General features: G+C 40.8%; 2 protein-coding genes across 38 annotated transcripts in view; both read right to left on the reverse strand.

Moving 5' to 3' along the window:
- Positions 1–9,082, reverse strand: part of SYNJ1 (synaptojanin 1) — an 87,757-nt gene extending 78,675 nt beyond the window's left edge. For 22 of the 37 annotated variants that reach the window (XM_070488777.1, XM_070488779.1, XM_070488775.1 and 19 more), the window contains exons 1-2: positions 8,940–9,081; positions 7,777–7,922 (exon numbers count right to left, since the gene is read on the reverse strand). In XM_070488777.1, the coding sequence (XP_070344878.1) occupies positions 7,777–7,922; positions 8,940–9,037 (244 nt within the window). In that variant the 5' untranslated portion in view covers positions 9,038–9,081. Of the gene's footprint in view, positions 1–7,506; positions 7,586–7,776; positions 7,923–8,220; positions 8,337–8,826 lie in introns of those variants that run through there. The other 15 variants (XM_014827588.3, XM_014827586.3, XM_070488786.1 and 12 more) reach the window with 5 other exon arrangements.
- Positions 9,083–14,994: 5,912 nt separating this feature from the next.
- The window catches only part of PAXBP1 (PAX3 and PAX7 binding protein 1), a 35,908-nt gene continuing 33,344 nt past the window's right edge, over positions 14,995–17,558 (reverse strand). Inside the window, exon 18 of the mRNA XM_044750790.2 lies at positions 14,995–16,174. Within this exon, the coding sequence (XP_044606725.1) occupies positions 16,057–16,174 (118 nt within the window). The 3' untranslated portion in view covers positions 14,995–16,056. The remainder of the gene's footprint in view (positions 16,175–17,558) is intronic.

Below are 17,558 nucleotides of genomic sequence, written 5' to 3' on the forward strand. Positions count from 1 at the left end.
GGTTTCAAGCAATTTGATTATGTATTTGGGTATAGTTTTCTTCCTGTTTCTTCTGCTTAGGATTCATTTAGCTTCTTGGATCTGTGGATTTATAGTTTCCATCAAATTTCTTCAAATATGTTCCTGCCCCACTCCCTTCCTTCTAGGAATCCAATTAGACATATACCCTGGGCCACCTGAAGTTGTCCCACAGCCCACTGACGCTCTGTTTATTTATTTTCATCTTTTTTGTCTTTCATTTTGCGTTGTTTCTAATATTCTGTCTTCAAATTCGCTATTTACTCCACACTAATCTCTCAATCCCTCTGAGTGTATTTTTCATTTCAGATATTGTTACTTTCATTTCTAGAGGTCTGATTTGGGTCTTCCACATTTCTCATGTCTCTCCTTAAAAGGCTCATTCTCTCCTGTACTTCTTGAACATATGGAGTATATTTATAATAGCTGTTTTAATGTCCTTATTAATTTTAGCATCTGTTTCTACAGATTGACTCTTCTCCTCATTATGCAGTCTATTTTCCTGCTTCTTTGCACACATGGTAATTTTTAACTGAATGTCAGACATTGTGAATTTTACAGGTGGAATGCTGGATACATGTGTAATATATTTTGTATTCTTATAAATATTCTTAAACTTTGCTCTGGAGTCCAGTTAGGTTATTTAGAAATCAAGTCATTTGGAAACAGCTGCTCTGTCAGACAGATCCGTAGAGGCATTCAGGCTGAGGCTGCTTTGCCCCACTACTAAAGCAATGTACCCTCCTGAGGATTCAACCCAATTGCCCAACTACTGAAAGATTTCTCCACTCGGGCTGTTTAGAATATGAACTATTCCCAGCCCTGTGTGAGCTCCAGGAATTTTTGTCTGCTCCTTTTTGGTGGTTCTTTCCCTGCCTCAGGCAGCTTCCTCACACTCTGGCACTGACCAGTACTCAGCTGACGTCTCCAGGGGAACTCTCTACACATCTCTGGAACTCTCCATGAAGCTGTCTCCTCTCTGCTACTCAGTCCCGAGAATTCTAACTGCCTTGCTTCCCCAAAGTCCCTACTCTGTCTCCTCAACTGAGGGAGACCGCCAGGCTCTGTTTGGGTTCATCCTGCTACTGCTGCAGCCTGGAAGCTCTCGAGGCAATAACTGAAGCAATCGTAAGGCTCAACTCATTTGTTTTCCTTCTCTTGGGATCAGTATCTTGTGCTGCCTATTGTTCGATGTCTGAGAATTGTTTCATGTATTTTGTTTGTTTTGTTGTTGCAGTTGCTCTTATTTAAGGTAGGAGGGTAAATCCAGTTCCTGTTATACCATCATGGTCAGAAGCGAACATCCTCTTATAGTCCTGGCCTAGTTATCTTTTAAAGGACAATTCAGAACATCTGATAGACCTGAAATTGTAGAATAAAAAGTCACATAACAGGCGTCACTGTTCAGTGAGAAAGAAATTTTGCCTTTACCTTTTATTCCCTTGTAGTAAAGTTATGTGGTAAAGAAATGAAAGCACTTAGGAACTACTAGCTTGGCCCTACATTAGTAGGCTAATCCTGCCATCCGGGCCAGGACAGAAGAGAGAAGTTGATTTTTTTTTTTAAAGCACTGATATTTAAGTTGCTGTTTATTTTCTTTTCTATTAAATATGAACATTCCAAAAATTATTCACAAAAAGAAAATGAATTTTTGCAACCCTTACATAAAATGATATATAACAAGTCTAAATTTCATTATTTCTGTGCAGAAAAAGTCAACTATAAAAAGTCACTTCTCTCAACTTGAAAATTTTTCTTAAAAAGAGATAAGATACTGCAACTTATCTAAAGGGCAATCATGCTGACTGGCAGCATTTCGCAATTAAAAAAACAAAACTATGCACACTGCCTGTCATCACCACCTACTACATTTGTCAGCCAAAATTCTAGAACCTGACATTTAACTTAGCCCAGCAAACAAACTTTATGTTTCTATGTTTTTAATGACCTAACTCTAAATCAAACCATGTTTCCTATCTTATATATTAATAATTTGTAGGCAAAAACACAGCAAGTTTAATGTTTCCCTCATTAGAAAATGCTACCAATTTCAACCAACTTTAAAATCTTCTAGTGGCATTCTCTTTTCATTCTTCATTCCCCAAACCCAAAAATAATAACCAGCACCCTCACAACAGCACAAATAATAATTACAGTGAAAAAATCAAATGGTAAGGCTATGTCATTGGAGCAGTTATTTAATCTCTCCAAGCCTCAGTTTCCACATTGTGAAATGGGGATAAAAGCACAATGCACAGAATTAAATGAAATAAAGCATTTCTAATGCCACAGCTCCTATACTGTATGCTGAGATGCTCCAGGACACTTCAGCAAACTCCCAGGAAAGCTGCAGGATATTTTAAATTGAAGGAAACATGGAGATACTCATCATATGTTGGACACTGCCCAAACTATTAGCTTGAGGTAGTTCAGAATTTTAACATCAGATTGGAATACATTCCTTTGATGACACCATATCTTTGTGAAGGTGGGTTTTCAGTGGTTGCTATGATGAAAACCAAGTACCACTTCAAAATCAATACAGAACAGGAAATGAGGATGGTTCTGTCCAATCTGATCCCAAGGTCTGAAAAGCTCTTCAGCCCACAACAGGCACACACATCCCATTAGTAAATAACTGTGGTTATTTACAAAGGAAATAAATTATTTTCAATTTGTTTGCAATATTTTTTTCAAGCAGCTACTAAAGTTGTTAGGACATAAATATCTATTGTTTGGTCCTAACTATTTTACAAACACAACTGTGGCTTAGGGGTGCTATGAAAAACTTAATGAGACACCAAGGACACCATGAAACAATAAAGTTTAGGAACCTCTGGCTCAATGTTGTGACTAGCAGAGTAAGTCTCAGGTAAATGGCAATTATTATTACTCCTTTACAGTGGGCAGTTTCATAGAAAAAGCAAGACACTTCACATTCTGTGACAGAGAACTCCAGAATATTATTGCATAGTTTTGTGGCTCATGTTTTCATGATAAAAAAAAAAATTAGGTAGACAAAGAAATACAGATGGACAACCTGGGGTAAAACCTGGTCCAGACTAAAGTGATATGACTTGGCTATCTATTCAAGTACATGCTTTGAGCCCTGATTTGGAAAACCTGAAAATAATCTTACCACTAGACAGATAAACGCAATTAATCCTTACTACCACACCAGTATGAGATGTCAAAAAGAACGAAAGCTCCAATTTTAAAGAGCTAGGAACTTACATCCCCATCCTTTAAACAGGTGATCCATAACTTCTGTTTTTAGAATCATTCCCCATTTCCCATGTGTTGACCTTCTCTTTACTTCCTCTTCTACTTAGGATACAATTATGAAGTAAATTAGATACCTTTACTGAAGCATGAGATGGGTTGTAAAATAATGAGATGGCTTGTGAATTTAATGCATCTATCTGGCTGTCTGGCTCCTTGTCCTTCCCCTGTGATGGTCTTTTTATGTGTGTAACCGTAGAAAGACGAGGAAAACTGAACCCGAAATAAAACTGATAGATGTCTTCTTTTATCTCTTAATAAGTTAGTTTCCAAGAAAAAATACGTAGTGTTATAATTTGCTGACCATCACATTTACTGCTTACACAGGTCCAGACACAACATACTAGTCACAGAGAGCCCACTTGCTACACTGAACCACTGTTCCTTACACATCAAATTTTCAGTTTAATTGCACACTTTTCTGGACTAATAATTTTGAAAAATGAGTAACACTAAAAATGGGTACACTACTAAAAACATTAACTATTATCGAAGGATAAGAACGTTTCAGAGGTTCTTTTAAATAAATAAATGCAACAAAAGAAATCAATAATGAAATTATTTTCCATCTAAATAAAAGTAACTTTAAAACAAATTATTAATAGTATTTATAGAAGTCATAAATAACAAGCACACACATTTTAACTGGCATTTCAGAAAAACCTTAATAATGTGGCTAGTAGTTATTTCCAATAGGATTTTTCAGTAACAAATCCAAACATTGTGTAATACACGTGTTTTATATCAGCAGTTCAGCCAAACAGCAATTCTTGAGGAGATAAAAAATAAATTTTATAGAAAAAGGTACCATACTTTCAAACACAGAATACTGCATTTTTGTCAACTCTGTACTCTAGTTTAGGTTAACCTTTCTGCCTATCCCACTTATGTAATGATCATTTATTCTGCAACTATGAGTAAAACGCTGTACTAAGCACTAGGGATACAAAAATTAATAAGACATGGGCCCTTTTCTCAAGGAGTACAGCAGCCAGACACAGAAACCTGAACACAACTCCACACAGTGTGAAAGCACTATACTAAAAGTGCTACAGAGCATTAGTACCTGGTTTAGGCTGAGAGTTTCAAGAAAACTCATTATTGGCCCCATAATAGACAATAATAGCATTAAAATTCTGGAAACATGGTTATTTTGGAGAAAATTTGCAAGCCAAAAAAGTTATTCCATAATTTATCATCGAAAGGCCTATATAAACTATGCTCAGAAATGATCATTGTAATCTGATTGCATGAGAATCTCCTGGGGGCTGAAGCCCAGGCCTAGTACTTGTAAAAACCTCCCCAGGTAATTATATTGTGCAGCCAGGGCTAAAAACCACCGGCTCATTCACTGATTAAGTCATAGCACCATGACTGATTTAAGCTTAGAATGCTATCAACATAAAGACAGAGTCCTAAAGGTAGGAACAGCAGACGCTCAGTCCCTGTGAGGATCCGTGATCGGAGATTAATTTCATTGTATTTTCACTTGCACCCTATTTTTCACATGTGCTAATAATATGAAAGATAAGATTTCAAGTTGGGTATCTCATGGCACTTCTCTCATAAGCCAAGAAAATTAAGTGATTGCCAATACTCAACGGTATGTACTGCCTAAGACGTCTAATTTTTTCAACTTTACTCTTTAAAGCCAGGGCAATCAGGGCCTGTAGAAATCATACACTTTACGTACAAGAAGACTGAGTCCTGCTACAGTCACTTTCACCATCTACTTTCAAGAAAAACACCTGCATACAAGCATGGAGAGAACAACAAAACCAGCACAGAGAAGTCTCTAGCTCGTGATACAGACTAAGTTCTAGAGAAATGAAGGGAAGGAAGGGACAAGAGTGAGCTCGAGTGCGTGGGCAGGGCCGATTCTCCTGAAGGAGGAAGACTGGAGCTGGCACTGACAGGCTTGGATAGGGAAGGCAGAGAAAAGCATTCTAACCGTCTTGGAGGAAGAGGGCGTAAAAAGGAACAGTATGACAAGGTTGGAAAAAGCATGGTACTTTGGGAAAGCAGTGAGGAACCACGAGAGTCTCCTCAAAGGAGGTCAACACTGGACAGACAGGCTGGAGCCAAATTATGGAAGGCCTTGATTGACAGGTTGAGGAGTTTGAACTCAATCTTATGGAAAAACGGGGTTACATTTTGATTTAATATCAAAAACGAATTTTAGAAGATTCTTCTGGTAGATGCAGTGAAATTCAAGGGGCTGGGATTGTTGAAGACAGAGAACACCCCACTATTTTCCAAGTACAGTTCTCTGAATACCATGGTCATTTTAAAAATGTGAACGTTTTAAAAATGAATACTCTGCAGCACAATACACAACTCAGTGTCACTCCAAAGTGAATGTCACATTAATTTTACAAGTCAAATGATTCATAACAAGGTCTGTTAGCTCTTAAATATTAGTATTTTAAGTGTTACTGTAAAGTTTATAGTAGGAAAGCTAATAACATACCTAAGACATTATATATCCATTTATGCTAGTTTTATGGAGAGAGGCAATATTCAAACTTTCTGAAAGAATGACTTATACAGTCTAAATCTAATAAAACTAAATAGAATTAATAAAGAGTTAAGACAACATTTTTAACATTCTTTTCCTTCAAATGAATGTTAATGCCAAAACGGTTGGTTTTAGGGATTTTTTTTTTAACCATTATTTGGCATAAAAGAGGGCTGCTAAAGGTTTGGAAATATTATTATCCTTGGGTTTCCTGACCTTGGAGTAAAGTATAGCAATAATCCTAATAACTATAGGTAATACATACTTTGTAATTGAAAATTTGACCTCCCACTTTTACCAGTAACCACAGTTAAAGAAACATTTAAAATTCAGACAAATTAGGAAATCAGGTAATGTCACCAAAAAACACAAGCAACTGAAAAATGTTTCACTTACTAAACCAAACATTTTTCCCCCGGATTTCTCTCCCCCACCCCCCCAGGAAGGTTAGCCCTGAGTAACATCTGTTGCCAATCTTCCTCTTTTTTTGCTTGAGGAAGATTAGCCCTGAGCTAATACCTGTGCCAATCTTCCTCCACTTCTTATATGCGGGATGATGCCACAGCATGGCTGATGAGTGACATAGGTTCATGCCCAGGATCCAAACCCAAGAAATCCACCAAAGCAGAGCATGCCAAACTTAACCACTATGCCACAGGGCCACCCCACCCCGCCAGATATTTTTAATTAAGAATTATCAGTATAAGAATTATATTTGTAGTATGAAAAAATATGCCATGCAAACTAATATTGCAGCCAGTTATATTTCAGTTTATTTAAGTATTAAAAAACAGTTTGAATGAATTAAGTCCATACTCATTGAGTATAACCCATATTACTAACACTTGTTTCTTGGAACACATATAGCTCCTTCCTGCTCATTCAAATCATGTTACTAAATGTACCAAAAATATATATTTGTCTTATACATCGTTCTTTGCTTAAGACTTTTCATTATGTCACTACCCTTTTCCCCAATAGGATAAAATTTTACTATTTTAGAGAATTAACATCAGCTTCACACTTTAACTGATGTTAATATTCTCTACGCAAAGATTAGGGTCTTATGCTTTTCACTTATTGAATCTAGAGAAAGTCTAATAGTTTAAAATATTTAGGGGCTTATATTTGTAAGTATGATTTTCAAACACTATTTTTAATTTATAAAAATATGACCAGCAACTAAACTGATCCTAACATAGCAAAAATATGACAAAGAAATAGTTACCACTAGAAAGCTTCTAAAAACACAATCACATTTCAAATAATTCCAAACTGGAGTTATCTGCCAAAATCTCAAATTAAGAAAGAAATGTAATATTCAAATTAATCTTTTATTTCTAATTTTATTCTTCTGCCCACAAAATAACCCAAATCTTACTAATCTATTATTTTTCTTGTAGTGTAGTAGTCCTTTAAAATAGATTATCAAAATAATTTTTAAAATAATGTGAAATCAATCACATATCTCACATGTAATTTTAGAAGATGTTTACAATTCTCTTAATGAAAATATAAGGCTGTCACCATAAGACACTCCAATAATATTAGACACATAAATATTCTTATAGTCCATTACTATTACAGACCTATAAGAAATTCTGTTCATTAAAGATCTCAATCAAGTCATTTTATGGGTTTATGTGATGTGATATAAACTGCAACCATATTTCTTTGGAAAGACTTACTTTTAGAAGCAGCAGAAGAACCCAACAAAGCAAAAACCTGTAATCAAAATCTGCATCTCCCCCCACCCCCAGGAAAAACCTGCAGCAGAGGAAGAAAAGAAAATGAAAGTTTAAAAGACAGCAAGGTTTGATTAAAAGGAAATAAAAGCATAATCTGCTAGATAAAATACAGTGAGGGGGTTATCAGGGTCTTCTCTAAAAAATGGTTAAGTCTGAATTAATTAAAATCAAAACAGAGACCATCATCAGCTGGGCTATAACACGACTTACAGAGCACAGCTACAGCCCCAGACTCGAACAGGAGACATTCTTCCTTATGCCTGGTTTCCACTATGAGGCTGAAAGGTGGGGGGTCCAATTTGTGATAGACCCGAAATCCTTTGCTGAACGCCATTCTCCTTTCTTCAGAGGCAGCCCTGTGAAAACCAAGCAAAGCAAAGCAAATGAAGCTGATGTTTCCTCCTGCAGCAAGAACTGCAAGGCATCCAGAAGTCCCTCCCTGCCAGGTTTTGATGGGCGGGGGGGGGGGGTGGGGGGGGGTGGAAAAAACGGAGCTGGGGAGAGAATGGTTTGTTCCAAAATATAAGTCGTCACCGAATTTGGCCAAAAGGCAAGAGGAAAAGCGACCAATTCTCCCGGCACGTCAAGGCTCTATCACTCTAAGTCCATGAACGGTTGGGTTAGGATGAGTTTTCCCGTTTACTTTATGTTTACCAAAGGGAAGAATTTTGAGCGTATTTCGTTCGGAGTTGTTTATCAGCTTCCTGCTTCGGGATTCATCGCTACGTTTTGCAAGGGAACCGATTCGGAAACTTCAAGCCGTCCCTTCGGGGGGAAAGGAGGGTCCGTTGGAGGGCAGGGAAGCGAGGCCGGTTCAAAGCTCCTTAGGGGACGGGAGGGGGACAAGGCTTAGCCCACACGCCAGGCTCTCCGGGGCGGCGGCCAAGGGCCTGGGAAGCGGAACCGAGGACCGCCGCCCCCCGGGCCACTGCCGGCTGGGAACCGCAGGTGGGAGCCCGTACACATGAATGGTCACCCGGGAAGAGTCACGAGTCGGGACGCGGCCCCGACCGGGGCTCCTCGGAGTCCCGGGCAGTCGACCGCCCGGAAAAACGGCTCCTTCCCGCGGGGACGGAAGCGCCGAGCAGCCCAATCCGTCTATTATGCGCCAGAAGAGAGGACCCGGCGCCCGAACCGACTGGGTTCCCTTCTCGCAGGCAGGCTGACAGCCGCTGTCACCACAGCCCCCGCCCGCCACGGCGCCCCACACGGCCGGTGGTCCCCGCGCAGCCCGCCCGCCCGCCCTCGGTCGCCCCTCACCGCTCCCGCCCCCGCTGCGGCGGCGGTGACTGCCTCAGGAAGCGCCCGCCCGCGCGCCCGGCCGCCGGTGGGTCTGACCGCGGCCGCTCCCCGCCCCCCGCCGGCTGGCTCACCTCTTCCGCCGGCTCCTCCTCCTCCGTCTCCCGCAGCCGCTGCCGCCACAGCCGCCGGAGGCGTCACTTCCGCTCCAGCAGGCCCATCTCTTCCGCATTGCGCCGCTGCCGGGGGCGGAAGGGCCGCCCTTCGCGGGGGAAGGGGCGGGGCGTCAGGAGGAGGCCCCGCCCACTCCGGCCGCCCTGCGGACCCTGCGCAGGTGGGCTGCCCGCAGGCTCTGCGCGCGGTGACCTTCGCGTCCGGCGGCGCGTCCCCCAGGCCGCCGCTGCAGGTCCCACCGCTGGGGATGCCGGGAGAGGGAGGATCTGGTCTCCCTGGCCTCCTCGCGTGCGCTCTTCCGAGCTTACCAACGCTCCCCGTGGGCGCCAGGGAGGGACTCTGGGGAAAAGCTTTGGGGGCTGGGTATTGATACGTGCCCAAGATGGGTGTCAGGACCACCCCCGGCCGCCCCCACCGGCCTGACGGGCGTGGGAGGGGGCTTGGGACAGTCAGCACGCGGGACCAGCCCGGCGGCGCCTGGAGAGCTGTCCATGGTGTCTCTCCGCCAACACGCCGAGGCAGCACGAAGAAAAGCCAGCGCCTGCTTTGAAACAACTCTGTTCGCTGCCTTTTCTTCTGGTGTGTTCTGGAGCTCTCAGGAGTACTGTAGAAAAGAGTGCTCAGCAGTACGGCGGAGAGTGGGAAATCACAAACCAGAATCTCAAGACTGAGTCAAAACATGGCTGTACTGAGGCCCAGGCAGCTATGGTGTCGCTGACTGGCGAATAGCTTTTGCCAACTGTGTGATTTCATAACTAAAGGTGTCTCATCTTTTCATTTTAGCCTCATTTTCAGCAAATCATGCTTCCTGGCAGTGTGTCCCACGGACTTCTCGTTCTGTTTCCACTTAATAGACCTAAACATCGGAATGAAGTCAAATCTAACACCGTCAAAAGGAATTGAAAAACGAAGAACCCAGTACTCTGAGAAACTGTTTTCACTTGCCTTTGCAGTTTTTTTCCTTACCTCTTCCCCTTCTTGCTTTTGTTTTAACTGCAAAAGCAGAATTTAAATTTAGTATATTGCATAAAATCATTTCCCCCTCCATGCCCTGTCACATGGCTTAATTTAACATTTCTTCATTCATTTTAGAGAACCAGGACCCAGCCTGGTTTCAGGATACTAAAGTAGCTATAATTCATTAGAAAAGAAGCCACTTGTTTCTTAGAAGGAGATACGCAAAGACACTTGGATTTAGTTCTGAGAGCTGGAGAGGATTTCTCTCTTGTTTAGTACTATCTCCTTAGAAAAACTGTTTTGCTTTTTGTAGTGGTTACTGACAGCAAACCCAGAATTGAACTCATATTAAGATAATCAATCTACTGGCCCACAATTGCTTATTTTTCTTTCTAGAAGAATCCTTTTCAGTTGGAGATTGCATTTTATAGAGAAAACTAAATGGGAGTGAACAAGAGTGGAAATTTTCTTATTTGCCTTTTCAGATATGATGCCTCTATAGCCCTGAAGGAATGCCAGACAAGTAAGCCCTGGGAAGACATATGGAAGGTTATAGCTCCAGGAGAGAGGTTGATGTTATTAAGTACATTACTTGGGAGTTGCTTTTTGTGACAACTGAGACCCAGAAATTTAACCTGTTAAAAATTACTGAGTTTCTAGTGGAGTTGGGACCTGAAACCCAACTTGCTCATTCCAAACCCAAGATTCCATCCACTATGCCTGTCTGTGTGAGGGAGCCTGCGCTAGGAAGCCCTCCTATCTCAGAGGGAAGCATGGATGCTAGGCTTTTTTAGAAGTGTTCTGCCTATTCATGGTTTCTTTTGATTTTGGACTATGGACAATGAGGTCAAAGTTTCTTGGTTCTGGGTTTGAATTACTGCTTCTGTCTTCAAATTAAACTAGCGGGTAAGCAGGACTCTTATTCCTAGAGTTGTCAGGAGAAGGCCACAGCTTTTTCCAGTCCTTTCAAAATAGATCATTTTAGTCATAAAATAAGCACATGCCCAGGGTTTGAAAAGATGTGCCATTTTACTAGTGACTTTAAAACTGTTACTCCTTCTTTTTCTTGTCCCTCTTTCCTATTTATACTTCTTTGTTACAGCACTTGAAAATAGCTGGACAAATTTTCACCAAATTTGAAGTGTCTTTGGGTTAACTGACTTAGAATACAGGTTCAGTGGTGTACACAGACTTCTTAGTTGGGTCCTAAGGGCCTAGAGGTGGGCTGACACTTTCTTGGCCCTTGAAAATGAGCAGTGAGGCCTGTGGTAGGCTGAAAAATACCACCCTCAAGATACCCACATCCTAATTCCTGAACATGTGAGTGTTAACTTACGGGGGAAAAAAGTCTTTCCAAATGTGATTGAGTTAAAGGTTTTGAGATTATTTTGGATTATCTGGGTAGGCCCTAAATGCAACCACAAATGTCCTCATAAGGAGGCAGCAGAGGAAGATTAGACACACACACACACAATGGAAAGACAGAGGTAGAGACTGGAGCAATGTGGCCACTGGCCAAGGAATGTCAACAGCCACCAGAAACTGGAAGAGGGCAAGAAGGATTCTTCCCTAGAGCCTTTGAGGTGAGCACGGCCCTGCCGACACCTTGATTTTGAACTTCCGGCCTCCAGAACTGTGAGAATGAATTTCTGTTGTGTTAAGCTACCCAGTTTGTGGTAATTTGTTACAGCAGTCACAGCAACTAATACAAGGCGTATGTGACGTTTCATTGGGAGAGAAACTGAGATCAGCAACAGCCCCAGATAGGTGTTTCAGATATCAGCTCCAAGAGCTTCATCGATTGGAAGGCAAACAGCCTGATTTTTAGATGTTGATTTTTGACCAAATTATTTCTCCTATGAGCAATTCTATCAGGTTCAAACATGCAATTGCCATTTCTACAGGTCAAAAATACTCAGTGACTATATATGGTCCAATCTAATGTGTCCCCAGCAAACTACAGCTGGGCTTTATTAATTTAGAAATGATTAATGATTATCCCAAAGAATGACATTAAAAAACTATACCATATGTTACAAGACTATGAATTTTGACAGATGTTTACCATGTTTATCTTTTCCTCGTAGTATACCCTGGACTTTGTTTTGTTTTGTTTTTATCTAAAATGCTGGAAAACGTTTGGCAGACCTGGGGAATATTAACAGTCTGATCCAGTTCTCTTTAACAGCTTCTTTTGGGGTTACACAGGGTAAAGCTAGGATCTGCAGAAATCTATTAGAAAATAGAAAGGGGGGGCTGCTTGTTAAAGAGAAAACAGTAGTCTTGAGAGGCAACACAATAGTAGATTACAAATGGCATTTGCTATTTGCCTTAAATAAGTTCATGGATATTAAATTGGAAAAACCGGAAAACCTATAAGTAGAAAATGTAGTAAGCTTGAGAGCAGAATGATTGTGAGAATAAAATCAAACGAAAAAAATTCAGACTGAAAAATCGCTCACACATAGGCTAGATAAGGAAATTGTCACTGGTCCAAACAAGGAACTTGTGTGTGACAAAAACAGAGTTTTCATTTGCAACAAGGGACCAGCTCAAGACAGTTCAAGTGAAAGGGGTTTATTTTAATAACACACAGGGATTCCATGGAAATCAAAGGACCAGAGCCGTAACAGGGCTCAGCCTAAGATTGGAGCTGTAGGATATTCTCTCTTCAATCTGGCTCCTGGTCCCTAAGCAGCAAGCATCTGTGGAATTGCAGCATCTCAGGTTAAATGTAAAAGGTAAGCTTTCATGGTCAAAGTGTTTTTGCAAAGCAGCTTAAAATGGTTTCTACAGGATTTGTCAAAACTTTTATTGTTTACCACGTGTTTTGAATCGTCAAGCATAGGCTGTAAGATACATTTTCCTAAAGATCTTTTTAAGTGGACCACAGTATATATTCTGAGAAATGCTGTGCTGGGCATTCTTGTTGTACTGGATCAGTCCAACCTCTAAGCCTCTGCTGGAGTCGGGGCTGACAGGGCTGGAGGAAGGCCAGTATAAATGACTGGGGCCTGGAGGTCCAGAAGCAGGCCAGGTACCCGTCAACACTGAATGTCAATACCAATCCCACAGAACAATGTTTAGCCTCTCTGCCTTTGCTGGGCGGTCTGAAGCCACTCTCAGCAGCTGTGAATCTAATATCTGTAGTTTCAGTGCTGGAGGGCAGTCTCCAAAACATTTTGGACAATGACAGCCTTACCGAAGTATAAGGGCTCCCAAAAATTCAGACGTATTTCATTGTTCTCAGTACGCGTAGAAGTTCTAGAGTTCAGCTGTTCTCAACTCCCTTTCCTATAGGGATATTCCTGTGTTACAGATGAGTTCTGCTAAGCATGAAGAATGACTACAGTGTAGCAACTTACATTTTCATATTGTATTTTGCAGCTCTGCAACATTTGACCGGTTTTAGGAGTTCTTCATGATTTCAAGGGAAATAAGCACTTAAAATTAGGCATTTGTCAAAACTCACTCAACTATACACACTTTAGACGGTAAACTTTATAAATATTTATAAATTATACCTCAATAAACCTGGCTTTAAAAAAGTTAGGCAATTCTACATTTTAGTATATTCTCCTGAGGAAGATACTTACTGTAAGACTTGTGCAATTTTTGGCCAATTCTGGGTGATCAGGTTATCAATGCAGGCAATACGGCTCAGACCAACTTGAGCCCTCTGGAAGATGATGTGGAACACACCTGTTTTCCTTCCTGAGAGATCAGGAAGTTGGCCTGGCAGACATGCAATCGTGCCTCTCAGATCTCCTAGGAGCACACCCTGGTTGCACCAGGGCACATTCCCCAAGAGTGGATCTCCATCAATGACTGGGCATGACAGGGATACAAAGGAAGGCATGCTCCTGGAGACATGCAAGTCTCAGAACCGTGACTTTGGATTGAGGATTCTGTTAGCCTTGCTGAAACCTTCTTGGAAGTTCCCTAAAGCCTGAGACCTTCCTTAATTCTCTCTCTCCTTCAGAGGTCACACTTGCCTCCTGATCTCTCAGCTCTCCCATCCTCCTCCATCTCCTTCTCCCCTCGTCTCATTTCCCCCAATAAACCTCTTGTATATCTAATGCCATCTCAGTGACTGCTCCCCAGAGGACCCGAACTAACACATTGGGGTTATTTATCCTCCTGCTCCTTTCTTTAGCTGAGGGCTGCTCCCAGGGACATGGCCTGGTGGATTCTACAGACTGTTGACAGGCCAAGAGAAAGCCCGCAGGCAGAGTTGCAGGTGCTTGCAGTAGGACACCATGGCATCAACAGAGTAACAGTGGGGTGTGAACATCATTTGGTACAATAGAAATCAGTCTTTATGACAATGGTTTGTATTGTTTCAATAAAACAACTTTCCTTTTCAAAGACTTTCCTCACCTATTTTGGACTTAATTCAGAACACTGCTGCAAAAGAAAAAACTAAAAAGACAAAACTTCAGCTTTATTAAAATGTCACCTTCTGAATTTATCTTGTGACAATTTCCTTCATAAAAAAGAATGTCCTTTAGCTATTTCAGGAATGAAAGTTTTCTGGTTGAGAAATGAGAACCACTTGTTTTATGCATAGTTATATGCTAAATTCATGTTACATCAAGGTCCTAGTGCGGTGTTCAAACCCATTCCTGAAACCAAAACAGCTGGATGGATTTCATAGGATGAGAAGTCCCAGAGTTTACTTCAAGAGTCCTTAAAAGCAGATACAGGAAAAGTAATCAGTCTAATGCGTTTGGAAACACAAATTTAAGGCACAAATAGTGTGCATGTCATACATATATATGTTTATGTTTTATTCCATTGAAGGTAAGAATAAGTGTTCTCATTTTAATTCTACTTAGCAGGCCACTAAGGTATAACAAAAGATTCATCCAGAATGAATATGTAGGGATAAGGAATGTTCCTACAACAAAGATAAAACTGACAGGGCAATTAGAATGATGACACTGTTCTAAATAATATTTGACTTGACCAAGGGGACACATGCTAATAGTCTCGCTATATTAGAATCATCTGAAATGCTCTAACTAAAATTAGTTGCCAGCAAAATACAACAAACGATGTATTTAAAAATTAATTTAATGCTTGGCTAAAGCTTAATTACATATATAATTATCAAACAATAGTCCTTAATTTCCAAAAAGTTCCTCTTTTGAAAATCACAGAATCAGAAAGCATAAACTTTAAAACAAGTTCTCTGAATATTTACAACATGGTATAAACATTATAGAAGACCATGGATATTAAATTGCCCAGGTGTGGCTAACCAGCAAGGCGTATTCTTTATTGCATATATAACTCACATGTGTGGGATTTTAAATATAATGACAGACTACTAAAATTCAAATGCATGTATTTGTAAGCTGGTCAGGGAGTAAAATCATGAATGAGACAAGACAGTCAGCCCCAAACCATGCAGTTAGGTTGTGGGTCTATTATTTCTAAAAATCAAACTTCTATGTTCTTTTCAAAAAACCTACGTTGCATATATCATTTAGAGTTCACATTAAACCCACATTTGACTGTAATGCTGATTCAAGGAAGAAAGTTCATCATTCACCCAATGACTGAGTCCACACCCCATTCTCAATCTTAAGGCAGCACAGCTACAGTGACAGCAACTGCTAACCAAAAGGTGATGAACACTAGTCACCTGCCAGCCCTTTTGTTGCAACAGTGTAGGAGTTTCCCTAAGACAATTTGCTACTGAATAATTTTCTGCTGTTAAAAGGCTTACTCTGTAGGAAAAAACCCCACAAATTTCCAGTGTGAAAGTAACTCCACGGTGGTATAAATATATATATGCATAATTACACAATTTACACTGCATGAATCATTTCTAGAGAACAATTAACTGAGAGGGTTAATCTGAATGACCATATAAAATACTTCTGTAAACAAAGTATGACAGGCAGTAAGGAAAACATTCATAGACTTCCTAGAAATAACGTGAATTCCTTTCATTCCGAAGAAATTGCATTTAAGGACACAGTATTGAATATTAATAATGTTCTTTGTATTAAAACAAGAATCAATATTTTACAGTTTAAGAAACTTTACATATATACAAATTTATACATTGGGAATGGTATGAAAGCAAACAGGCTTTTCAGTCTCACAGATCTATTTTCCTTCAATTAAAGACTTAAATTCTTTCACATTGTGGTCACTTGCAACAGACATAGCATGATCCAGAGCTCGAACACTTGCAAGGAGCTTTACTATCTGTTTTATGTTTTCCCTAAAAGAGAAAAAATGTGGCAGTATTTCATTAATTAGTACAAAAGGCTTTTTAAGGGAAAATTTGTTATTGACTTTACGACCATTTTTGAGGTTTTGCAATCAATTTTCTAAGCATACGTTTTTAAAGAAGGGAAACAAAGAGATAAGCAAGCTACAGTGGTTAAAAAATTTTTTATCCATATAAAAGAAAACTTGTAGGGGCTGGCCCAGTGGCGTAGTGGTTGCGTTTGCGGCTCTGCTTTGGCAGCCCAGGGTTCATGGGTTCAGATCCCGGGGGCAGACCTAGCACCACTTGTCAAGCCATACTGCGGCAGCATGCCACATAAAATAGAGGAAGATTGGCACAGATGTTGGCTCAGTGACAATCTTCCTCAAGCAAAAAGAGGAAGGTGGCAACAGATGTTAGCTCAGGGCCACTCTTCCTCACAAAGAAAAAAAAAGGAAAAGAAAACTTGTATATGTTTAAAGGACTAACCCAGAGACAGAGGGCTCATTTTCAAAAACAAAAACAACCCAAAATTTCATTCAGATCAATGATTTTCATTAAGAGCTAGTAAGGAAAGAAAGTAATCTTTTGTTAAACTACTTCAGAGCCCTGCCTCTCATTCCTTCCCAATCCAGGGTCCCAGCTCATTCAGAATAACCTGAAACACAAATTATACTCGTGTGTATTCATCACCAATCCACCATCCGGCATCATTTCCACTCCCCCAAAATTTCCAATAAAGCATAACCTGGCTTCCTTATCAGCCCAGCTAGAAGTCCTTCTGCCTTATTAAGTAAACATCAAATTTTAGCACACATCAGAACTACCAGGAGGGACGTTACACCACCAATCACCAGGCCCCACCCCCAGAGTTCTGATTCAGTAGGTCTGGGATGAGGTGTGAGAATCTGCATTTCTAACAAAGCTCCCAAGTGAGGCTGATGCTGCTGGTCCAGGAAGCACACTTTAAGACTGGCCGCTTTAACGTGCAGTTTGAACCACTTGTGAGAAACAGCACACATGTGATATTATTAGTTGTCTCTTCTCCTCTACAAAATTATAGTAAGCACCTTTCTATTTTTTTTATTTTGTTTATTTTTTTTTTGAGGAAGATCAGCCCTGAGCTAACATCTGCTGCCAATCCTCTTTTTGCTGAGGAAGACTGGCCCTGAGCTAACATCCGTGCCCATCTTCCTCTACTTTATATGTGGGATGCCTGCCACAGCATGGTTTGCCAAGCGGTGCCATGTCTGCACCCGGGATCCGAACCAGGGAAGCGGAACGTGCGAACTTAACCGCTGCAACACCGGGCTGGCCCCAGTCAGCACCTTTTAAGGAAGGATTATTTGTAAAACTTTGCAACACATGAGGAAACTTTGCACACAAAAGGTACTTA

This window comes from Equus asinus, chromosome 18, assembly GCF_041296235.1.
Source record: "Equus asinus isolate D_3611 breed Donkey chromosome 18, EquAss-T2T_v2, whole genome shotgun sequence".
NCBI lineage: Eukaryota > Metazoa > Chordata > Mammalia > Perissodactyla > Equidae > Equus > Equus asinus.